Genomic DNA, 27262 nt, shown 5'->3' on the forward strand with positions numbered 1-27262 from the left:
CTCGCTGATATGCAACCCTTAAGACGCGTGCTGTCAACTTAATTCTGTCAGATTATTGGGCTACTTATGTAAAATTTTGGGAGGACTTTTTTCTGCCTTATGTTTACGTTTCCATTACCTGTCTCTTTTATTTTCGGCGGATACGAAAATAACAGGTATAACTTAAAATAAACTTAGATGGTGTGCACAGGAATCAGCACCATTGCTATACTAGCATAACTAAAATAACTATTTATCTTGTAATATTAAAAGTTTATTGTAACAAATGACGTGAATTTATTTTATGGGAAGAGGGGGGGGGGGGGGGGGGGATAAAAAACAGGATGCAGTCAGCTGTTCCTTGCATGTCGTGAAAACAGACAAAAGGATTGTGGCTCTTTATAAGATGGTGGAGTCATTACCACGGTAAATAATGTATTACTTACTTAAGCTTCCATTAGCGAGCGATACCTGATAAGTACGAAACCGTCTCTTTAATAAATAAAAATGTGTAAGTATAAAATAATCCAGCACCACAAAGACAAAAGAAGACTTTACATCGAACTTAATTGAATTTGGAATAAAATAAAATTACAAACGTAAGCTTACGAATTTAATCCCAAAGGGGGTAGTCAGAGGCACATTCCGCGCATGATGAACTAAGTAACTAAGTACGCACATATAACCGAGCTTTTTGTTCATAAGCGGGGAGCTGTATCGCCGTCTGTGATAAAGCCAACTTAGTGAAATTTTCTCGTAAAATAAATGAATAATTAAGTAATTTGGGTAAATCCGGCGCGCAAGAACAAATCGGTAATACAGAATCACAGTAAAAATGCTTTCAGCGCTCCCTTTTTGTCCGACTACTAAGTAGTTAATCTAAAATAAGTCACGTCAAAAAACATCTAACACCATATTTCCTCGCTACTAAGTAAACCTGCCTTGAGCGCTGGGGTCAGGGGGCGCAAAGTGATAATCACAAATAAATGTTTGAAAAAAAAAGTCAGTGCCCCTGGATAGTAAGTACAATCAAAGAGCAAAGTGCAGTCACTGATCCCAGCGAATTATTTGTAAACAGTGGTGAAATTATGAACCATTAGTTGTCATAATTATACAATTTATGTTTAATTGAAGGTGTTTTTGGTCTATTACAGAAACGACATGTAACCAGGAGGTCTTAAGTGTAACCAGTTAATTTATTACATTGCAAGAAACTGATTGGACTTTTGCAGCTTATCGTACGTTGGCGCACTTCTTCATACTACTGAATGTTAGTAACCTACTCTTGTTTTTGGGTCCATAACTCCATAGTCTCTGCTTACCTCGGCACTAAATAGGCGTGAGTTTATAATGTAAGTATGTATGGTATGTGTATGTAACTACATAATGCGTTAAAATGCAAAGGTTTCAAGATAATTAATTCATTATTCAAATGGATTCATTAATAATGTCCCCATCATTCGGGAGATTATCTGAAACAAATATTATTTTAAACCCTTCCGATATCATGAACAACATTTCAGGTGGAAATTTCACATTAAAACCCACAATCACATCCTATTAGCGAGCTACAATTCCAGACCGTCAGTTGGGGACCCTTGGTCTTTCAAAATAATAAGTCCTGGCCTAAAAGCATGGTCAGAAGAAGAAAATAAAGGCCTTTACAATATCAAAAATTCAAAAATATTTATTTTTCAAAATTGGCTTACATAGTCAGCGCTTTTTGAACGTCAAAAATTAAATTAAGTACTTACATATTATGTAACTAGCTGTAAATCTAACACCACATCGGAATCTGTAACGCTGAGGGAAAGACGTGACCAGAAAACCTCCCAGCACAGGGCCCTAGTCCTACTGTTTCATATTATCCTTTATTTTTTCTTTTTTAAATCCAGTTTGTATTACATAAGAAATACCAATCCCACGGGCCCGATGGACGGGTAGTGTAATAACGCTTTAGGTAACAGCAATGCCAACATTCACCACTTACACCTGTATTCGAAGATGTTCAATGGACCCCGATACCGACCCCGCCGGCGTGGTCGACGATTTCCCTCAATCAGCGCTTATCGCTATCGAACCATTAGGGTCAATTAATTCTTTCAAATATTTTTCCTCTCAGACGACGCCCTGAGCCGAGGTTCGCGCCCAGCTGGGCACCCTCAGGCCTGTTGTCTTAAACGTTGTACCGTGGTGAGAGCCTTCAGCGCTCCCCATTTGTCCGGCCATGTAGTTAATGCCATCAGCGGCAAATCTACAATAAGTAACGTCAAAAAAATATATTCACTGGAACCTTTCTCCAGTCCATCTTCAGGTCCTCAGACCTCAGACCTCAAGGTCTTCCTCGAACACAGCTCAAAATCGATATTCTTAGACGGCGCCTCAACCAGTAAGGCATGACGTCATTAATTTTGTACTATTTTATAGGCAGTATGATATGCTCGACTCCAGTGAGAAAAGCACGGCCTCCATAGTCCAGTGGTAGAGCGTTGGGTTCACGATCCGGTGGCTGCGGATTCGAATCCCGGTGGGGAAATATCACAAAAATCACTTTGTGATCCCTAGTTTGATCAGGTCATTACAGGCTGATCACCTGTAAGATGATCCGTGCTTCGGAAGGCACGTTAAGCCGTTGGTCCGTTAACTTACTGATGTAAGTATGTAGTCGTTACATGAGCCATATCAGGGTCCTTTGGCTGCTCAATAATAACCTTGACACAAAATGCGCAGAGGCAGAGTTGAGTGGAGGAAGACACGGCTAGAATAATATAACGTCTTAGGGCGGTATTCATAAACGAATCTCAGCTGAGACTGCCCTCAAGATCATGCTCAAGTCTCTGTTTTTATATGAGAACTGTCACAATGACATGATCTTGAGGGCAGTCTCAAAGCTGACATTGGTTTATTAATACCACCCTTAGAATACGAGTGTTAGACGGATAAAACTAAGACACCGATACCTAGTTTCGATACACTCTAACAACTACTAGCAAACCGCTTTAATTTAATTGCCCTACATAACTGTTTCCGATCATAAATTGTGTGTGAGCAGGCAACGTTACTCGTTGAACGTCAAATAGCTAATGATCATGGTAATGGCGCAATCAGTATTTAATCATCGAAGTATATTAGGCCACGAGAAAGCGGAGGGAAGTTACTAAGAATGGACGCTCCGGGCTTTGTCTCGCAAGCGGCGGCGCGGGCGCAGTGCGCGCGCTAGCGGGCGCGCCAGCGGGAGCGGGCTAGAGACCTTCCTCACGGCGGCATCGGATATGGCGTGGATATTTATGCAATTTAGAGTGCCAATATTAAACTGTAAGTAACAAAAAGATCGAGATTTGTTTTTTTGATGACGTAATTTTTTAGACGTAGGCACAATTGTCAATTAGTAAAAACCTAGGTTGTCATCTACCAGTTTACTCACCCTATAATTAAGTAAGGTTTAGATTAGATATCGGCCTCTGCAGTCCCGTTGTTAAGCGTTGGGCTCACGATCTAGAGGTCCCGGGATCGAATACCGGTGGTGAGGTGACACATGACAAAAATCACTCAAGTTTGGTTAGGATAGCCGGGATCTCTTAAGGATTCTCTTCACGGATCGACTTTGCAGGTTTATCACCCGATTGTCCGAAGGAGAGCACGTAAGCAGTTTGACCCGGATATTATTTAAGTATACTTAATCCTTTTGACGCACAATGACCAATACGCACAATGACCAACAGGTAATACGAATATTGACACACAAGCATAACGACCAACACGTATAATGACGCCTAAGCAAAACGACCAATATGCATAATGAGCAATACCAATTAAACTCGCATAATGACCAACTCGCAATTCGACACACTCGCATATTGACCTATTAGCATTTTGACTAACGCGCAACAAGTTTACATTTTTTAAGCTTGTCTGTAAAAAAAGTTTTCAATCAACAAGGTTTTGATACAATTTAGGTACTGGCCAATAGCCATAGGTATTGCTAGAAAAAAAAAGTATTATGATGACATAAGTATCATTTCATTACATGACGCATAAAAGGAAATAAAATAGCATTTGTCATTAATATTTTCCCTATTAATTATTATTGTATTGAAGAGAATAACGACGTTTACTATACTAATTCAATATGAAATTCGTGAATAACCAAAAAGGATTCCCATCTCTATTGCATAATGGCTATCGCTACAACAAGAACACGAGAAAAAATTTCAATGATACGACTATCTGGAGATGTGTAAAACGCCAGATATGTTCTGCTACAGTAACATTAGACAATATGAATAATATAGTGAGATCGAGTGATCACTTGTGCCAGTCTGACCCTAAATTCAATAAAATATTTCAACTTCGTGCGGATTGTAAAAGGAAAGTGTGTGAAGACTTATCATCAACTGTGCAGACTATTGTCGAAAACACATTTGAGCCTATAAAAGAGGCTGAAGATGCACTTGAATATATACATTACATTCCTTCAGTAAAAGAAATACAAGATTCTTTATATAGAGCCCGAAAAAAATATCTTGATTGCAATAGCTTAAAGTTCATAAAATTAGAACATGTCACGGTCCCTGAGGTACTAGGAAAAAACCTATTGGTTTGTGAGGATGGTGATTCAAGGAAAATCCTAATATTTTGTTCCGATATTGCTAAAAATTTTATTCAAAATTCGAAATTTGATTATTTTGGCGACGGCACGTTTAAATGTGTTCCGTCTCCATTTTATCAGCTATACACAATTCACGTTGATTTGGGATCCACACATAAATCAACTAATGTAGTTCCAGTAATTTATGGTCTCTTACCTGATAAGAGTGAGGATACATACACACGTTTCTTTAAATTGTTAAATGAGAAGTTGAAAGTCCATTTTAAGTCGTTCAAGTGTGATTACGAGATAGCAGCTATAAATGCTGTCAGACGCGTCTTTTCAGACTGCCAAATATCTGGATGTTACTATCATTTTTCAAGAGCTATTTGGAAAAAAGCTAAACAAATTAAATTGACTAAAATAAGTGAAGGTCGAAAAATACTGAGGTTAATAAGCCAAATGCCACTTTTGCCTGCTAACCGTATCAAGGAAGCTTGGGAGTTGATTGTAACCGAATCGCCTGAATGCGAAGAAATGCATTTGTTTATACACTACTTTGAGCGACAGTGGCTTAAAACATTTTCACCTGATGTTTTTAGCTCTGCCACATTACTACACCGCACTACCAACTGTTTAGAAGGGTGGCACCACCGTTTGAACGTGAGAATGTCCATACATCCAAGCCTTTACCGTTTTATTTTTAAACTTAAAAAGGAAACAAAATTTTATGACCATGAAATTTCAAGATCGTTATTTCGCGAGCCAAAATTAAATCGAAGAAAATGTGATATCGATTTTGATATGAAACTGTCTATTTTGTTGCGTGAACTGCATGCAAAAAAAATTAACACCATGCAATATCTTAGGAAGATAGTGTTTTCGCGGCTGAAACGTATTGCATGATTATTATTTTAATGTAAGAATATTACCAGAGTCACTTTTAAGTTTACTTTTGTAGTTCAAAAATATCCATTAATAAACCGTTCATTATTATGTGTGATTTTATTTTCTTTGCCCCATTCATAGACTATTATTTATTATATTGTATTGTTTCTTATTATGTATTGGCTAACCTAACAGCGTATTTGTTGTTTCGTGTTTAATGACAATAAATGATTTGGTATTGGTCATTATGCGTATTGTTAGTTTTGCTAATGCGTCATTATGCGTTTTGGACGTTTTGCGTGTATGTCTAAATTCGAATTTTCCGTTAGTCATTATGCGTATACGTCTTTTCACGTACGCGTCATTTTGCGTTTTAGTAGAAATGCTAATAGGTCAATATGCGAATGTGTCATATTGCGAAAAAAACCATTGTATTATTGGTCAATGTGCGTCAAAAGGTACTTAATTTAGTAAGTAGTCGTTACAAGAGCCATAGGTATCAGACCTTAACCTTGACCCTCGGGTTGATGAGGTCCGTAGGTTATTTATCTTACAACCCACACGAGAGGAGAAGATTAAGTTAGCTAGGAAGCTTAAGCTTAAGTAGGCTCATATTTTTTATTTTTTCTTAAAACTCTGTTGTCAATTGACGCCCATCAAGCACCCACGTGCCGCGTACCTGTTTGTCTGAAGGATAATCTGCCCATGAATTGAGGTGTTGCTGGAATAAATTAAACAATAAGTACACCATTTTACACTATCACTATACTTACACATTTTTTAAGTTCATTTAAAAAAGACCCCAAACTATATAGCTAATAACAGTACACCACGTGTGAGTCAATGATATTACAAAGCTGTACACTTACTTGGTTGTGAGTTCATCGAGGTTATACATTATGGTGTGGTGCTGCTTTAATTAGCTTTTAGTGTTTTAAAAGGGCGCCCTAATGTGGGGGATGGTACCCATAGCAACCCCAACTCGGCAGGCTAATTCATTAAATTACTGTCGATACAGACGTTTTACTAAAATACCCGAATATTTTGCTGGTTGTCTGGCAATTTGTTTGTTTATTTTGTGACGTCACTTATTGATTGGTGCCGGAGGGCATTCGCTCTGACAGAGCAATTACCTAAACGCATTGTTTATAAAATAGCAGGAAAATAGGCGTGATATTGGTGCTAATTCCTGTAAATACCATCTAATTTTATTTTAGGTTATATCTGTCATTTTCTTATTCGCCGAAAAGGAAAGGGACGGGTAATCGACAAGCATAAAATTTATGGAACACACGTCAATTTTAAGCACAAATCTAAAACAACCGTCTAAAAATTCGCCCGGGTTATTCATTTATTTACTCATTCTTCCTAAAATTAAGAGCTGTCAATCATCCGTCCCTTTCCTTTTCGGCGGATAAGAAAATGACAGGTATAACTTAAAGTAAAATTAAGAGATGTCTGCAGGAATCGGGGCCATTATGTATTTATGTAAGTAAGCTGTACAAATGTACCATATCCTTTGCCGAAGGTTGTCTGGAAGAGATCGCTCTTAGCGGTAAGGCCGCCTTTGCCCACCTTAGAATAAGTTTATCCAGTATTTTTTTTGTGAATTTGTGTGCAATAAAGTGCTTTATTATTATTATTATGTTTCAGATCTTAACTCTACCAAAGTAGAGATTCTTGAAATAGTAAGTAATTGACATAGTTACCTATAATTGGGTATCCTCGGCCAAAGATAAATTATGAAATTCTGATTACTAAATAAAGACATATCTTAAACTGACGAAAATAATCAAGAAAAAACTGAATAAGTCCGACATTTTATCACTGTTTTCTATAACGTCACAGCGTGCTTTTTCATACAAACTCCATAGTAATTTCGTGTTTTGACGTTTGCTAAAATGCTGATTTGACTAGTTGGATGCATCGTATAATGGTGAAAAATACCACTTCAAAATCGTTCAATTGCAGAATAACATTTTAAATTGGACAGTGACAAGCATTGGTGTTTAAACTAAAATGTTGTTCGGCTGTTGCGTAATAAAGAGCAAAAACAAGTACTTAAGTGTAAAATAAACAAAGTAGGTAAGTACCTACTTAAATAGGTTCGCGTCGAATTGAAAACTTGATTTGAAGTTGGTTAAAAATTACGACAGTTTTAAACTATAACGTACGCGGGCGCAGCTCAGCGTCGCTCGCTTAAACACTCAGATCATGTCTTAAGAGGGAGGGGGGACCTCTTTCAAGAACCGGCGCGGGGAGGAAACCAGTATGGCCGCGAGTTGTGTGCGCGCGAGTTGACTTAACACAAAGATAGTTCTGTGCAGTGCGCTGACTTTTGGACAATGCGTTAGACATACTAAGGTTTGTAACTAATACCATTACATTCCCCCTTTTTGGTAACTTTAAGCATAACGATAAGCGAAATAAGGGTCAAGTTAAGTTAAGCTGTGCGTAAAATAAGTTAAGTGTCAATGCGCAAGTTTGCGTTAGAATGTTCCGATTATAATATCTTTTTTATAGAAACCACTGCGAAGGATAAGTTTTATTGTTATTGAATGTATTTTATCTATGTCGTGGATATGTTTTACGGCTAGCTGTCGTTGTTCCAAAGTAAGCAGGTTCTATTCCAGCTTTGGAGTACTTAAAGTTATTTTAAGAATTCTAATCAAACGGTTCATACAGAGTCAGGGACGATTAGAAATTTTAGAAAGTTCCATTTTGCTGTCGTATCCTGAGACTATCGTCATAGATTAGATAATAGCTTAAAGTAACTAATGCACCTTCTACGTGTACTAATTACTATCATTGTAATCAAAATAGCGAGAGGTTAAAATGTTAGTATAACTATAAAGTTAGACGTTGGTAAATTATCACTGTACTCTACCAACAAACTGTATTTTGTCTGTCCACTCTAATAATGACAACAAGCGTGTTTACGTAAGTACGTAGTAGGCATTTAAATCGTTGTGGCTTTATTTACACTCGTAAGGACTAGAAATTAAGGGCGAGTCAAACAACCAACCGCCTGAGTTTCTCCTTAAGAAAGTGGTTCAAGAGAACGACCAGAATTCGCTAGTGATCGCTACTGTAACCGCTTGCATTTTAACTTGGTGTTTGTAGATATTTTATGAGGTTAGGACCGACGTCCTAACGTATAGAGACACGTGGGGTTCAGGGGTCCTGTGACGAACGGTCACGAGCATTAATATATAAACTTTGGTACCATATCACATTAACTTTTTTGACAAATTGAACAGTAAGTCTCACTAAATGTCAAATATGTTAGTGCGACAGAGTATTAAAGTGGGTACATTATATTGCTCATGACTGAACACCGACCACAACATGCGACAAGACCCGCAGACGAGGGTGTTCTCCTTAGACCAGAGGGTACAGGTCCGATCTCTACTTCTCGTCGCCAATTTGTAATATATTAAATTCAACGGCAGTGAACTCTTGCGCATTTTTATTGGGAAACAGAAACAATAATCGAGTGACATCTGTGACATGACACAAAACCTTAGAAAATCATCATAGATATCCCACACTACTTGCCCAGACAAATAGGTGCGCTGAAGGCTCGCAAGGGCTCTCCACATAATAAATATTGTCATAATTGAATATGCAAGGTGTTAATGACATCGTAAAGAAAACTTCGAGGGATGATTCTGAGATGACATCAAGTGGAATTTTCCGTCACAAAAGTATGGAACTGAAAATAATATCGACAGGAAATTCCACTTAGAATCATGGGATAAATCATCCTCAATGAGGAAGAGGGGGAATATGAAAACTCTATATTGAACTTATTTAAATAAACAATTATAATCAATTAGGTGGTACAACTGGCGGTGTCATTGCTGTTATTTTTGACGTGACTTATTGTGGGTTTGCCGCAAATGGCATTAACTATTTGGCCGGAAGGTTTTATGGCTAAGGATGTTTTGTAGTATTAAGTAATATCATTGATTACACCGCGTTCCCTCAGTAACACGTTGCACACATATCGCGAGCATTACGATTATAAAATAACAACATAACATAGCATAACACGTGTACTGTCACGTGTACTAATATGTATACACTTTGAAACCATGTCACATTAACATTTTTGACAAATTAAACCGTAAGTCTCATTCAATGTCAAATATGATAGTACGACAGGGTTCTAAAGTAGGTACATGATATTGCTCATGACTGTACTCCCGAAGGGGTAGACAAATGTACCCACACCCACTCATCGCCAGCTATGTTTAAGTCCAATCAACGCTATTGGCTTGGCGATAAATAAAGCAATGAAGCAACAAAGGCCTCTCTGGTCCAGTGATTCAGCGTTAAGCTCACGATCCGGATGTCCCGTGTTCGAATCCCGGTGAGGATATATCACAAAAATCACTTTGTGATCCCTAGTTTGGTTAGGACATTACAGGCTGATCACCTGATTGTCCGAAATTAAGATGATCCGTGCTTGGGAAGGCACGTCCCGGTTACTACTTACTGATGTGAGTGAGTAATCGTTACATGAGCCATGTCAAGGGCCTTTGGCGGCAATAATAACCCTGACACCAGGGTTGATGAGGTTGGTAATTCATATTTCTTTACGCAAGCCATCCACACTTTCTCGGGTGGTTCCCTACGCCTGTCCATCCACATTCACACTTATCACTTTTCTTATAATATGCCTTTCAGCCCTCCTCATCACGTGCCCATGTCACGCTGACCTGTTGCTCCTAAATTTCTCAATGACCGGCGCCGGCGCTACTTTCAGACGTCCTCTTATATTATAGTATATAATAGATCATATGAAAACTCGGTGACGCGTGGGTACTTAGTTCATCTTGCAATAGATATACGTCTGACTATCCCAATTCGCATATAGACGTGATCTTATGTTATGTTATGCAGCTCTTAAATTAAGAAGGGATAAATAATGACAACGAAAAAACTACTAGATAATCGAAGCAGGCACGAACAAAGTAGAAACATAACAATTTACGCTGTATACTAAGTATTAAGTGGTTAGATTTGCATTTTTACCTGTGCACCGTAATTTATACTATAGCTTACGATAAACACGTTTTCCATAAGAGAAACTGGTGTTAGGTTTTCTGTAATTTTGTGCGAATTTGTGTTGCCTTCATATGGCAACACTAGGAGAAAGGGTATAAAAAGGCGTGTTTGTCTTTCATTGGGGTTCTTTTTGATTCGAGCACGCATCGAAGGCAGACGTACCATTTTGAACACGTGCACACTTGTGTTTGGGCACGTGTGCGTTTTGGAAATTTAGAGTAAGTAACCAATATACTTATTATTTATTATTCAATGGTTGTTTTATTTATAGAGCATGTACCTGAGGCAGCTTTATGTATTTCCAGGTATCCGTATGTTAGTAAATGATCATGTTACCGTGGTCTTACTACATTTCAGAAGTGGGATAGTATCCATATGTGTTAATCAGGATACACCGTTTTTGAGATATTTTACTTTGGAAATATATCTGTATAAATATATATACATATATATATATTCATCACATTCCAAAATATTATAGGGTTATCTGAAGAATATTTACATGTTCCAATGTTTTCGAGTTCCAGATTATGCCTCTTGAAGACGAGATCGTTCCACGAAGACGACTGACGAGCCGAGCCGAGCCGAGCCGAGCCGAGCCGAGCCGAGACGAGCCGAGACGAGCCGAGCCGAGCCGATACAAGCCGGGAGCGCAGCCGAGCCGAGCCGATACAAGCCGGGAGCGCAGCCGAGCCGAGCCGATACAAGCCGGGAGAGCAGCCGGAGAGAGAGCCGGGAGTGCAGCCGGAGAGAGACGTCGCTTCACGCGTCGGCACAACGAGCGACACAGCCAACGACGTCGCGGCGAAGGGCAGGAGGTGCGACGTTCGTCGGCAGCTAAGGGAATAGAAAGGTCAGATAGCCCTACATTTTCATCTAAAGATGCTCTTAATATTGTTGAATCATTAGTTAACTTAAGATCTTAACCTAATCCGACAGCAGTCGCCACATCACATCCTTCCAGTAGTATTATGAACCATGTTACCCGAATTTGGACCCTCATCGAAAAGTCAAAAGATTGATACTTGGTTAAAGAAAGTTAATGAGTGTGCCACTGTTTACGGATGGGATGAGAACAACCGTTATCCACTTCGCAATGCAGAAACTGCAGGAGTTGGCCAAAGTTTGGTATGAAAGCTTCAATTCTATTTTGTACAGCTGGGCATAATGGCAGCAAAAGTGGTTAGACGCATTTCCTTTTGAACATGATTATGGCCAATCCCTGGAGGATACGCTTAGGTGAAAGAGTAGGTTTGGTGAACCGCTAGAGGTTTATTATTATGAAGAATTAGCCATCGTGAACCGGTGTGACATCGAAGGGAAACGAGCCGTGGACTGCATTATCCACGGATTAAGTGACAAGACAATTAGATCCAGCGATAAGCGTTACGATGTACGCAGCCTGATCAACTCCATTTTCTGATGAGTAATAAGGAGAACCAACCGCCGCCCGATCGCTTTCATTTTAATAAAACAAAGTAGTCGACTGAATCCACAGCGGGAAGTAATAATGACAATAGGGATAAATCAGTTAAGACTTCAAAAAAAAAAATTCAAGTTACAAATTATTTTGTTTTAACTGTAGGGAAAAAGGTTACCCGTATCTTAAACGCCCCAAACCTCTGGTCCAATGTACAGGATGTCGTAGGTTCGGTCATAAAATGGAAACCCTTTTTTTTTTTTGAAAGCCGTGATAATCTAGGTAACATTCCTAAAATCATGCGCATACTTACCTCCAAGTCAAACTTAAAATATTTCAAGACAGTTAGGGTAAATGACACCTCTAGGATATCGTTTATAGATTTCGGTAGCGAAGTTTCGCTCATAAAACAAACAACGGCACTGATTTTGGGGTAGACTTGTGATCAACCCCCGACTCCACTAAAAGTTTTGGTAGTGATTTTATTTTGTCCATGGGCAGGACACAGGTTAATTTATGCATCGACGGTGTTAGTGCGGATGTCTTGTGTCACGTGGTTGACAGTAATCTTCTCAATTGTCCGATATTAGTAGAACAGTCCTTCACCGAACAGAAGCAGATGCTGGTATTCAAGAATGCCAACTAATTGAGGTTTTATTATGATGATGAATTCCCTTTTGCTAACGGTGGTAGTGGTGATACTGCGAGTGTAAAGGTCGTCTCCGTTTCATGCGCAAGATTGAGTGGAGAGGCGATTATCAGAGCTCGTACTGATGTTGTGATTAATGGATATGTTAGGCTTAGCGGAAGAGTCGTGGGGAAGCCAAACCGAGAATTCACGATAGCCGGCGGGTTATACAAAGTAGAGGAAGGTCAGCTCTTTGTTCATATTACCCCACTGTCAGCTTTTGTTATATTGATGAAGGTGATATTAAGGTAAATAGAGTTCAGATTGTCAATCATATTTGTATGTGTAGGCGAGCATTTAGGTATAGAGCCTAAAGATGTTAACTTTAGCAAAACGCTTGAAGAGCCACATAAACGACGTCTATTTAACATTTTGAACGAATATAGGCATTGCTTCGCGCAATCATTAGAGGGGTTGGGATGTACAAATATGACTGAAATGAAAATTGAATTGAATATTGAGCGTCCTGTGGTTTACCGGCCTTACCATATTGTCGCACAAGGAACGACAACAAGTAAGAGAAATGGTTGGTGAGATGATGAATGCGGGGATTGTACGAGAAATTGTATCGGAATATGCGAGTCCAATTATGTTGGTTCGTAAGAAGGACGGTAAACAAAGGCTCTGTGTTGATTATAGGTTTCTGAATTCAATGACAGTTAAGATAAGGTACCCGATGGCAGTGATTGAAGACGAGATTGCTCGATTAGTGGGGCAGGCCTACTTTATAACTTTGGATCTGGCATCTGGATACTACCAGGTGCCTATTGCAGAAGAATCGAAACCCTTAACTTCCTGTATCACCCCTGACGACCAATATGAATTTAATCGTATGCCGTTTGGGTTGGCTAACGAACCAGCTGTATTTCAAAGGCTGATGAATAAGGTATTGGTTTCCGCTAGGTTCTCAGAAGCTACTGCTTACATCGATGACGTATTAACTTACGAAAAGGATGTAGAAGAGTGTTTGGATAGGTAAGAAAGGGCTTTACAGTTGATAGAAAAGGCAAGCCTAACTCTGAATTTGGCAAAATGTAATTTCTTACAGCAGAATTATTAACTATTTGGGTTATGATATTAGCGCTGCTGGGGTGCGGCCGGCAGACAAAAAGACACAGTCAGTGTTTGATGTTCCTCGTCCCACCAGTCCACATTCCGTCCGCCAATTTCTGGGACTAGTAGAATATTTTCGGAAAATTTATAAGGAATTACGCGTCTTTATCACATCCGTTGAATAAGTTGCTCAAGAAGGATGTGGAATGGTGTTGGACTGAGGAACAAGAAGCCGCATTTGTTGATCTCAAGAGTAGTCTGATAGATAGGCCAATCTTAGCCATTTACGACCCGACCGCCGAAACACAGTTGCACACTGACGCCAGTGAAGTGGGCGTCAGTGGAATATTGATGCAGCGACGTAATGGAAACGACATCTACCATCCCGTAGCGTACTATAGTCGCCAGACATCTCCAGAAGAGAAAAGGTTTATAAACTTGAGACTCTTGCTATAGTAAGTTCGCTCAAAAGTTTCGGGTTTATCTTCTGGGTCAGAATTTCAAAATCATGACCGATTGTAGTGCGTTGCGCTCCATGCTTTCCAAACGCGATTTGGTTAGACGTATTGCCCGCTGGTGGCTGTTTTTGCTTTTTGAATATCGTGCTGGCACGAAAATGTCGCACGTGGACCTTCTATTTCGGAACCCAATTGAGGATCTTAGTTCAATGGAAATTGACGCTGGTCTTTACCCAACGGTTATGTCAATCAATGAGGGGGACAGGTTGTAGACTCTTCAATTAGGTGATAGTGAACTGGGTCGCATTCGGGAATTTCTTACCACTGATATTGATGCAGATGGGTTAAAGTACATAACAGAAAACTAATTCAAATGAGGGCCTATTCCACGTAAACGAAAAGTCGAGGTGCCTTTTCACACCCTGTACATCAATCACCTTGGACCTTTTTGTGCGATCAAAGAGAGGAAAACTCTTACCTATTGGTAGTCGTAGATGCCTTTACGAAATTTAAATTTATCAGGCCAGTCAGAAATACCAAAAACAGTTACAACAACGCGAGAATTAGAAGATATTTTCTATACGTTCAGAAACCCAGATCGAATTATTAGCGACCGCGGTACTTTCTTCACCTCGTACGTGTTCAAACGTTTTGCTCGGATAAAGGTATTAGACACGTGTTGAACGCAGTTGCAAGTCCTAGGTCCAATGGACAAGTAGAGCAGTGTAATCGCACGATGTTAGGGTCGTTAACTGCGCAAAATCTTAATTTTGACAAGAACGTCTTAGATGACAAGATAGGTAGAGTCCAATGGGGCATGAACAACACCCGTCGGAAGACAACGGGACGGACTGAGGTAATGTTTGGACTTCAGATGGATGCGGAAATTAATCCTATGTTGAACGAAATAGTATGCGAAACGCAAAATCATACTTTATTGTCAGTTCGGGACTCCCTTAAAGATGTAAAAATTGACGATTCAAAGTGTAACAATGTTACCTACTGAATAAACATATTTTTGAGTTTGAATTTGTTGGGATTGATGACTACTTCATTTAACAAATCGAATGTCACCCTGGATTCACGTTAATGATGATAAAGAAAGTAGTGATGAAGATGACTGATTGTGTCATTATTATATATAATCAAAAGAAAGTAAGTAGAGGTACTGTTTGTTGGATGAAACTGTAAGATGTGTATTTAGTAATAGCTTGAGAAGGAGGGCTCATAGCTATTTAGTTAAGGTGACTTTCAATTTTGTGAGGAGGGTTCACAATTATTTTAATTATCGTATATAAGAAGGAAGGGTTTGTATACGATAGTTACAAGTGTGAGAAAGAAGGTTCACACTCAATTGCTTTGCAATAGTTCGTGAGAAAGAAGGGTTTGCGAACTATTGCCAACTTGAATAGCTTTATAATATTATGATTATTTTAATTATCGTATATAAGAAGGAAGGGTTTGTATACGATAGTTACAAGTGTGAGAAAGAAGGTTCACACTCAATTGCTTTGCAATAGTTCGTGAGAAAGAAGGGTTTGCGAACTATTGCCAACTTGAATAGCTTTATAATATTATGATTATTTTAATTATCGTATATAAGAAGGAAGGGTTTGTATACGATAGTTACAAGTGTGAGAAAGAAGGTTCACACTCAATTGCTTTGCAATAGTTCGTGAGAAAGAAAGGTTTGCGAACTATTGCCAACTTGAATAGCTTTGTAATATTATGATTATTTTAATTATCGTATATAAGAAGGAAAGGTTTGTATACGATAGTTACAAGTGTGAGAAAGAAGGTTCACACTCAATTGTTTTGCAATAGTTCGTGAGAAGGAAGGGTTTGCGAACTATTGACAACTTGAGTAGCTTTATATTATGATTATTTTAATTATCGTATATAAGAAAGAAGGTTTGTATACGATAATTACAAGTGTGAGAAAGAAGGTTCACACTCAATTGCTTTGCAATGGTTCGTGAGAAGGAAGGGTTTGCGAACTATTGACAACTTGAATAGCTTTATATTATGATTAGAAAGAAGAGCTGATATTTCACTCCGTAAATGTGATTATATGTCGTTGTACTTTTAGATTTTAAGTGAAGCTTTGTAACTGTTCTCGATGAGTGTGGAATCACTTGGCCCGCCGAATGTTAGGTTTGAACATTGGACGTTTTGTCTACGTGCATGAGGACATGCACGACGTCAGGATGGTCGAATGTTAGGTTTTCTGTAATTTTGTGCGAATTTGTGTTGCCTTCATATGGCAACACTAGGAGAAAGGGTATAAAAAGGCGTGTTTGTCTTTCATTGGGGTTCTTTTTGATTCGAGCACGCATCGAAGGCAGACGTACCATTTTGAACACGTGCACACTTGTGTTTGGGCACGTGTGCGTTTTGGAAATTTAGAGTAAGTAACCAATATACTTATTATTTATTATTCAATGGTTGTTTTATTTATAGAGCATGTACCTGAGGCAGCTTTATGTATTTCCAGGTATCCGTATGTTAGTAAATGATCATGTTACCGTGGTCTTACTACACTGGTACAAATGATGTAAAAAAAATGCTCTCCGACGGACAAAAGTTCACAGACACTATCGGTAACAGACAATGTGGTTTGACGTGAACAGTGAAGTTGAAATAAAAAAAAAAAAGATATAAAAACACAAACACGCGTACATCCGGTAGTTTGAGTTTAGCACATTTCGCTGCTTGCAAATCATGAGAGAAAGCGGGTAACGTGTGCAAGTATCTTGTGGCACTTGGATGTAGCGATGCACAGATTATATAAGAGAGATATATAATCTCTTTGATCAAAAGAAAATAGAAAAAAGAAAATAGAGAATAGAAATATATTTTGAATAGAGAGTTTTTTTTTGTTTTGGTTTTGAGTTTTGTTTGTTTTTTTTTATATTTTTTTATATTTTGATTTGGAATAGAGATACATTTTTTGTCCGGCCAAGTAGTTAACAGAAGAACACGCATCCACGCGCTACGCTGCATCATGCGGGGCAGTGTGAGAATCGCCCAAGCCACGTCAAAAAAATGAGATGTACCTATTAAGCTCAGTTGAACGGATATGTCTTTTTATTCACTCACGAGCTACCGAAGACTACTTGGATGGCACTCGGCGCCAATGTACAAAACCAATAGGACAAATAAGAAATTAGTATAAATGCAAAACTGTTCACCTGGTTGTGAACATTTTACCTAAATCTAAACCAAAGAGCGCACTGAATTAGTGATGGCAGGGGTCATCTCCTTCAAATCTGTTATCTGTCGAGATGTAGGTAAGTAGTGTTATCTTTTTGCCTATAAAAGATATTAAAAAGACATTGGGACTTACCACCACTTATCGTTTCGCTAGTGTTATGGCGATTCAATGTCACCACTGGGTGTTATGAAGATTCGCGAGGTAGTTTTAAATCGCTTGCATCTCTCAGCTAAGTCCACACAGTAATCTTGGTTTCCACGCCTCAGTGCGGAGTCGAGAGCTGAGCAAGTCGGCTGCCCCACTTGCGGGCTGCGCCGGCGCAGCGCCTGCGGTGATGATGGGGTTGCCACCCGTACTATCCTAACTAATATCATGCTATCATATCAAAAACACACCAGACACCAGGGTTGATGAGGCTGGTATTCCACTTCACAACCCACACGATAAGAAGAGAAGATATCAAAAATGTAGCTTGGTCAAAATAACAGCAGGACAGGATATAGTATACAGCCTAGTTCCATAGAATAATGAATAACTCTCCCCCCGCACTAATTCGTATCAGACGTCGAGCTAGATTTGCCTCACCCCCTCTGGGTTTTACTTTAGTCTAATTGGCGATAAGCTGCTAAAGAGTAAGGGGGAGCACTTACATATTGTCAGGGGCATAGAAATTGACATTTATCGCTGATTTAATTTTACCTCCGAATCACCCAAAATGCAACAAAGACTTTAGATACTTTGTTTGAGGTTTACGAAGGTATTTATCATAATTAAAACACACATAATACCGGGACTTTACCGCGTTAATCAGAGATATCCACCTACTCCACTCCAATTTCTTGCAACGGTGATGAAATATCAGGAGTCTCATGTCCCGGATTAACGCGGTAATTAGAAGTTTTAATTATGAAGGCGTTAGAGTTTAGATTTCTTAAATACATACATACATAAACAGCCCATATACGTCCCACTGTTGGGCAAAGGCCTCCCCTCAATCAACCGAAGGATAATATTAGATTTAAGTAAGTACTTAGTAAAAAAAAAGTATAGGCAACCCTAGCAAACTATGAATTTTCATGAGCAGTGACATTGATACGCTCGTCGACGCACTCGAGTTGAAAATTGACTTCAACTGGTGACAATACGGAAAATAAAAGTACTTACATGCAATGCGACAATAACACGGCAAGTAGGGGGACCGCTTTTGCCCGCCCAAGTAGTGACTGACATCCGAGATTTTACTATAATTCACTTAAGGGCCCCTATAACCCCTGTAACTTTAGTTCTATGCTGTTTTGGGAGCGAATAAAAACATAGAACGCGGTCAACTGCTTCTCTTCCCGAGCATGTCATAAACTCCGACAGAGGGATTATGTCCTTTGTAGCATGATGGAAGTAGGGAATGCATCCCGACTCGAGATCTCAAATTCGAGATCCCGCGGGATTTTAAATATCAACCCCGCGACAATCCGCGAGGTCTAGTTCATAATAAAAATGTAAACTTAGGATGGCTGAAAACGATGAAAAGTGCTTGTTTGTAAGATAGTAAGGTTAATTAAAATAAAACCTTTTATTCTTCAATATTACTAACTAAATAATTAAGTTTTCTTTGGATCTCGAATGGGATCCGTCATATGATGCTTCGGGATTGATCCCGAAAAAATAGACGAGATCTCGTGAGATCGGGTTTGCATTCCCTAGATGGAAGGTCTTTCAAATTTATTTTAAAACTTTGTATCAACAGTGGCTGTTCTGTTTGTTTACTTATGGTCTGCGCAACCCATTATGGATTACGTACGCGAATTGATTTGTGTTGTTTAGCCTCTGTGGGCCGGTGCTTAGAGCGTTCGGCACGCGATCTAAAGGCCATGTTGTCCCTATACGCGTCGGCAGTGGCAAAAGGTACCCGCATACTTGCAGCAGCGCTTGCAATTAATTGAAGTGTGATGACAGATTACCAGCGGTTTTAAAGAGGCCACATTGAAGCAATTCATCTAAAAAGCAATATTGCAATTTGACATTTACGCGTACAAAAGTAAGTGTGCAAAGTCAGCAAGTGTCAAATAGCAATACTGCTTGTTTAGATGAATTGCTTCAATATGATCTTTTGAACCCCCAAGCCATCGCAATGTGTAATTGACTGTAATGTTGTTGTGTTAACTAGACTCCTTATTCATTTGAAATCAGTAGCTATGCAAAGTTCAAACGAATAGACTAAGTCATCTCTGCAGAGGTGGTCAACCTCGGATGATCACCAATATTTGCTAAAAAACTTATCCTAAGAAATAGAGCAGGAAATTGTTATATAATTCTAGATCTAGAAGATACAAGAAATCGTTACAACTATGTCAATCATAATTAAAATTAAATTGTAAATTTTTAGGTACAATCGTTACTTTACTACATTTATTAAATTCCACGTGGAATTAACGTACTTACCTAATAGAATACATACAAGATATAATATAGTAAAAGAAAACATGTCTTCTTCTATCGCGTGGGTTGTGAGGTGGATTACCAACCCCATCAACTCTGGTGTCAGGGTTACTATTGAGCCGCCAAAGGCCCCTGACATGGCTCACGTAACGACTACTAACTTGCATCAGTAGGTAGTAACCGGAACCAACGGCTTAAGAAAACATGTAAGTAATAGAATAAAACATAACATTATTGTTATTTATAGCCGGTTTTATTTTTGTCGCGTACAGGTTTACCATCACTGACCGAATTGCTAATACCCGGTCAATAGCCTTTCTTGTCTCGACAATCATTCCAATACACACCAAATCGTCTAGAGGTTATGGTCGTAAATTGACCAGCTGATGGTAACTGACCATTTGACCGCTTGCGTCACCAGGCGGTCACCAACAATACCAAAGCGAACTGTCATTAAATCGGCCATTTTGCATTCCGCCTGAATAGCGAGCGAAATGTTGATAGTTAACATAATATGTATAATGTCACGATTATATCCCAAATGAAAGAAAGAAAGAAACGTTTATTATAAATTGGGGTAGTCAGAACCCATACCTCACCGGGCTTTCTGTTAGACTCTCTACAATGGTCCATAAACGGCAATACGGCTCACCACGTAACTGTGTTAGTGAAAACTGCACTTGAGATAAATTAATATATTAAGTTATTGTAATTTTATATTTATTCGGTTCGGAGGTATCCTAGCGCTGATTTTCCCTTCGGTTTGGAAGGCCAGACAGGCAGTCGCTTTTGTAAACAAGCGGAATTGTCAAATCTTCAGGATACGTAAGCGGAGATGACACCTGCGATGATGTTGCCCGAGACTTCGCCCGCGTTGACTTCAGTTGTCGTCAGGACTATGTTAGAGCTCAAAGCTTATCTCTAAACAAAGAGATTTCTTCCGGCTGACTTACGACAGATATGCAACAATATAAAAAAAGCAATATATATTTTACTTGTTTTTTTAATAAGTATTACGTATATAATAGACATACATACATATGCGTACAAATTATTTAGAAATTAAATTAATACTAATATCAGTGGCGGCTCTAGCAAAATATTTAGGTGGTGACAGACATGAAAGTGACACCCTTCAGCCCTTTACAATACAAAATTTTTAGATTAGTATACGGCCACAGACAACATGTTTAAGTCTTTTAAAAAATTTGTTTACGGCTACCCTGTATGAGTGCTGTGTGCTGCTTTGGCCGCAATCTAACCCGATGAAGTTAGTTTGTGGCCAGGGTGGCCCAGTCTTGGTTGATTTTGCCCCCCCTCCCCCTCCCCCCGCCTGGTGCGGTGGCACACCTCGCACCGCCCTAGGGCCGCCACTGATTAATATAAAACAAAATTTAAAACTACCATACGCTTCCATGGTGACAGTTAATCTGGTCCATTGTGTCGACTTATCCGACTTGGGGCTACCCCACATACTACGACCCTGACGCACCACTTTCGCAACGCATGATCGCAACAGATAATAAAAAATACTATGTATATTCTTACTACGCTCTTGTCGGTGCAGCATTTTCCATGCTACTTTTTAGGGAAAAATAGGGCAGTGGTTTCCCTCTTGCCTTTCGCCCCGCAGTACTTACTCTGTCTGACGCAAGTGGAATGGCGCCCAGAGTAATCTATTACAAAGCCATACTAGGACGAGCGCGTAGAGCGTGGCTCTTAAATTGATGATGATGATATTTTTATTATTAACGTCTGTAAGGTTGAGGGGACATATCAACAAGACTTTGTGAGTCCCTGGTGTGGTGAGAACATTGCAGGCTGATCGCCATCCGAAAGTAAGATAATTCGTGCTGCATTAAGCGGTTAGTCCCGGTTGCTACTTACATAGACATTAACCCTGTCACCAAGGTTGATGGGGTTGGTATTCCACATCACGACCCACACGATAAGGAGAAGTAGAATACATTATGCGCCTGATCGCGCACGAGGTGTCGGAATCGGGCGTTGTAATGATACACGATTTCGCCTTACATTTAATATACCTACACGACGCGTCGTAACCGTTCAATCGGTTAGTGTAATAAGGCCTTACAGACCCACATGATAGAGGAGGACTACTAAAACAAAACAATATCACCACAAGCGTGCTGCCAAATTGCCGGAGCGTATTAGCGGTGCTTTGTGATCACCAATTATGTATCATAACGGTGTCGTAAGAAACTCGAACCATGTCGCGCCCCACGGTGAATCTCGGATATGCTCGTTAACTGAACCAGCTGGGCGTCTGTTGCATGAACTGGGTGCCTGTCGTGTGAGTTGCATGAGACACTGAAGGTCAGGCACTGAAGCGGTACGGAAGCGTTTAACACAGGTTTCAGGGGAAACGTCACACATTCACACAAAAGTCTTTAAAATATAAAATAGGTACATACTTAAGCCCACTCGATGGACGTAATATATGATCCCAACGACAAGCCAATCAGCTCGCGACACCAAACACTTCAGAACCCCGATACCGACTCCGCTGGCGTAATCGACGATTTATCTCAATCAGTGCTTATCACTAGCGACCCACTAGGGTCGACCAATTCTTTCAAATATTTTTCCTCTCAGACGACGCCCTGAGCCGAGGTTCGCGCCCAACTGGGCGCCCCAGGCCTGTTGTCTTAAACGTTGTACCGGGTGAGAGCCTTCAGCGCTTCCCGTTTGTCCGGCCAAGTAGTTAATGGCATCTGCGGCAAATCTACAATAAGTCAACAAAAGCTTAAGCCCACTGAAAATAGAAGAGTGGGAAAGCACGGCTCACCGTCTCTTAATGACATGAAATACTTCTATAGTTCTTGCGCTCTAGCCTGGTACGTATGATAACTGGATAGAAATATAAAAGTACTTACAGATTAGTGCGAAATTGACAGACCAAGAAAATGCACTTATTCTGGCAGCGGACCTTAGTGGAGTCAATGAAGGGTTTCTTATCGGACTTGTCCCTGGCGAAAGTTAGTTAAGAAGCTTCTGTTTTTTTGACTCTACTTCTATGCACCATGCTAAAAAAATGGACTGGACCTGGACTTCCGAATCACTTGGACTTGTATCAGTCAGCAATTTGAGCGGGTATCGAGCGTACACTCCAACACATCTCATCACAGATACCCAGACTAGAGAAAAGTTTATTCCAAATGAATGTGACAGGCTTCAAACATTATGAAATATTAACAACAAAAAATGCGATTCGTTTCTAATCAATTAAACCCACAAACAAGAAAGGTTACCTAATACAAAAATTGTGCAACATTAAACGCGTTGATGTCTTTTGAGAGGCGTTTGCGCAGCCTTCTTGTGCCGGCGCCGAGTTGACGCCGGCGTCCGCGCAACTAAGTCGATAACATACACCCACTTGTAGTATCATCCAACGTAAAGAATAGACTCTACAGTGACAAAGGGTACAGGTAGGCTATAAGGTCAAGTATATCCCTATGGGGGTAGGCAGAACCGAAAATCATTAATATGAACCACAAGATGGTTCGTTATTTTGAAAGATTGCGACCAATGAGAAATTATAAATGTCATACATAGCTTATTACTGAAATAGGTAGGTACAATCGCGTTATAAAACGAGATTAATAGACTCTTACGACATGCCCGGGAGTCTACACTGAAAAAAAAAATATTGTCAAAACATTAGTTGAAGTTCACAAAACAAAGTGACTTTAGTGCTTCTATTTCCTTATTGTCCCTCGCCAAACATCGTGTATAGGTCCCGGCAAACTTCTTGAGCATCGACCTTGACTGCGCACAACCGAATTTTAGATCTCTTTGGTGGTGCGGTACGGGGCGCGGGGGTGGGTGAGTCCCGCATTGACCGGCTATTGGTAGATCAGTCGATACTTCCCCCGCGCACTGTGTCTTCGTCCCTTTGACTCCCGAATACACTTGCGTGCAGTGAAACTGTCACGTTTTTGTGATTGCTCTTTTGTTGGATTTTTTTGTTATTGCTCATTTTTTTAAGTTTAAGAATTAGTTACTAGCACGAGGTCTATGTCTACAGATCCAAAACCTAGTACTAGCTCTGGTATTGCTGGTTTCAACCTCATGGAAGGAATATTATACTTACCTGACGATTAGTTTTTTATTAAATATTTAATAATATAATATAAGTTTTAATAAACTATAATAATATAAGTTTAGTTTTATTTACATAATTAAATAATATAATAATTAGTTTTTTTTAATGAAGTTAAGAAAATAATCAAAAGTTCATTTTTTTTGCACGGAAGTGTACGTGCGCGAACTTTCCCCCACTACGACACTCGATGCTCAAGAAGTTTGCCGGGAGTTATATCATAATTTGAATGTATGATGTTCATCAATTATTAGATTTATCGCGTATCAGAATTTGAATTTAGAACTATGTACTTTATTGTTGTTTTGTTTCGATTCCCGCGTGAACCAAACAATAAAAAGTAGTTCTGAATTCAAATTCTGATACGCGGTAAATCTAATAATTGATGAACATGGAAATTAGCATTTGTTTTTATTCGGAAATGTTACTTAGTAATACAAAGTTCAGTAGTCGCTCTGTTTTGTAAATAACAGGAATTCCCCACGGCCTCCGTGGTGCAGTGGTTGAGCGTTAGGCTCACGATCCGGAGGTCCCGGGTACGAATCCCGGTGGGGAAATATCACATAAATTACTTTGTGATCCCTAGTTTGGTTAGGACATTACAGGCTGATCACCTGTTTGTCCGAAAGTAAGATGATCCGTGCGTCGGAAGGCACGTTAAGCCGTTGGTCTCAGTTACTACTTATTGATGTAAGTAAGTAGTCGTTACATGAGTCATGTCAGGGGCCTTTGGCGGCTCAATATTAACCCTGACACCAGGGTTGATGAGATTGTTAATGCACCTCACAACCCACACGAGATAAGAAGTGTATTCCCGCTGCGTGCCATAATAAAAACTACTACAACTAGTTGTAAGAAGGTATGTAGCACACGTGTGCCTAAGTGGCAACAGTTTTCACCGTTGAATTAGAAAATACGCGATTGTTCTCCTTTAGCCATGAGAAACATCTTTGCAATTCTATTAACTTCACTTTTCCTTCGAATAATTAACTTGTTACGGTTTACTTTAGACTACTTCGAACAAGATATAATATGCATCTTCGCGGCATGCCCTTTGTAGGGCGGATAATAAACACGTTTTCGTTTTTACTATTTCGTATAATTATTGTGTTAAGTAACTTCAATTTGAATTTGGAGAAAAGACGACTTTACCGATTTCATTCCTAATTTCTTTTTAGTCGTCTAATACTTTTCAGAACGTTTTTTACATGTATTATGATGGACTAAAATATATATTTTTTTGTGTCAGGATGACAGACTACGAGCGCATCAAGGCGACATGCCTGCAGCGGGGTGAGCTGTGGGAGGACCCGGACTTCCCCGCCACGCAGACCTCCGTCTTCTACCACCAGACCCCGCCCTTCCACTTCATCTGGAAGCGAGCTAAGGTAAATACATTTCTTCTTTCTCTAATGAAGAGACAAGAATCTTTTGGCACGTGGCCATACTTAATAGAAATTGACATGTTTGTGTTGAATAAATTATACCTGGTCTACAATTGGTTACGATCCGTTTGTGTGCCATTTTTCATCCGAATCGGTTCAGTCACTGTGTTCACTACTTCCATCTTGGATACTAGTATAGTGAAAGTTCCAAGTAACTAGTAACTAACTGCCTGCTACTGCTACAATAAAAAAACAAAACAAACTGTTTCTCAGGCCGCGGATTGAAATTCACTTTTAAATTTTCAAAATACGCCAAAAAAGCAAGGCTGCTAGATCGCGAAGGTCATCGTTACGTTCCAACCGGGCCGCCGCTTATGCTGCTCAATTTAGTAGCGTTATGTTATGAGCTAACGGTAATGCGCGTGTTATATTATTGGTGTGGGTATATTATGTCATAAATATAAAAATATGTTACAATGGTGATTTTCACCGAAATATTGATTTAAAATAAATAACGTAAGACGGAAATAATAATTTAAGTTTTAATTTCCGCTGGAATGTCATACACAAGACATAATTTCTGATCGGTTACTTTTAAGATGTTCAAAGATAATTTGTGTAATGAAATTAGGAATAAATAATGTAGATAATATTATCAAGAATTTGTATGATGATTAGTTTTATCATTATTATGATTAGTTTGTTAAAAGTCGTTGTGTTGTAAGTAAAACACTTTTGCTGTGTTGTGATTGGTTGTTAATAACGTGATATAGTGTGTGGTGGGGACTGGCGGGCTGGCTCGAAGTAAGGGACAGTCGGGCAGTCTGTTGGGAACCACCGATACGTCGAGTCGAAATAAGTTAAGTACCAACCTTTATTTATTGTACCTATATTTATTTTGTGTAATTGTAGGATGCTATAAGATGATATCCCAATACTGGGGTTTTGTCCAGCATACTGCTTGTTGAGAATATAAGTTATTCTTTGATACTTCGTTTGTTTTACTTCTATTAAGAAATTCCTTCTAGTAAAAGTCGAGTAAACTATAACCTTTAAACACATATCACGTAGGAGTCTTCACGTAGCAATTTGATAATTATAATATCCACCTTTACATGATAAAGTTACTACTTTGATGTAGTACCTATTACTTTATGATTTAACTTTATAACCTGAGTATAATTACATCTTCCCTATCGTAGACTTAGTATATAATTTGATATCTACATTACCGAACATTTATTTAGTATTTACTTAATATTATATTCGACATCAGAAGTGGGATAGATAATCACTGTTTTACATTTATTTAACATTCTTTTATTTTCGCAAATTTCAGGTGCATTGTCATGGATCCAAACACTCTTGAGACCTTGTTAAAAGCGTTACGGGATGCAGTAGCAGCTAAACACCATCAAGAACATGATGTGGCTTTACCAGTTTTCGACCCTTCTACCAGTGACAACGGAGCATCATCATGGTGCGACAACATAGAGAAACTTGGGAAGGAGTTTAATTGGAGCAGTATCGCCCAGGTTGCCAAGGCAGGTAAGGCCCTTAAGGGTTCTGCACTTTTATGGTTCGAAACGTGGGAACCTGAGGACGGGAGAACTTGGCAGAATTTTCGTTCAGAAATTGTTGCTTTGTATCCCGAAAAGAAAAATCTTTCACAAAAACTTTATAAGGCCATTACTTATTCCTCTGATGATGCTGATACTTACTGTGAATATGCCAGGGAAAAAGTGAGGCTACTAAAGGCTACGAAAGTCAGTTTTACCGAAGGACAATTAGTGGAATTGATTTGTGGCAGTATTCGTGATAACAATGTGAGAATGGCTTCTTTCAATAGTAGTGCTAAATCTGTATCGGACTTGATATCTCTTTTCACGTCATACGTCAAGACCAAAAAACGATCATTCGATAATTCATCAAGTAGCTCCTCGGGGCCAACAGAAAA

General features: G+C 39.3%; 1 protein-coding gene across 1 annotated transcript in view; it reads left to right on the forward strand.

The window, feature by feature from the left end:
• The first annotated feature begins 7720 nt into the window (after positions 1–7720).
• Positions 7721–27262, forward strand: part of LOC126380086 (calpain-C) — a 56517-nt gene continuing 36975 nt past the window's right edge. Inside the window, exons 1-2 of the mRNA XM_050029307.1 lie at positions 7721–7819; positions 25170–25308. Coding sequence (XP_049885264.1) covers positions 25171–25308 — 138 coding nt within the window. The 5' untranslated portion in view covers positions 7721–7819; position 25170. The remainder of the gene's footprint in view (positions 7820–25169; positions 25309–27262) is intronic.

The sequence above is a fragment of the Pectinophora gossypiella genome, chromosome Z, assembly GCF_024362695.1.
Source record: "Pectinophora gossypiella chromosome Z, ilPecGoss1.1, whole genome shotgun sequence".
Classification (NCBI taxonomy): Eukaryota; Metazoa; Arthropoda; class Insecta; order Lepidoptera; family Gelechiidae; genus Pectinophora; species Pectinophora gossypiella.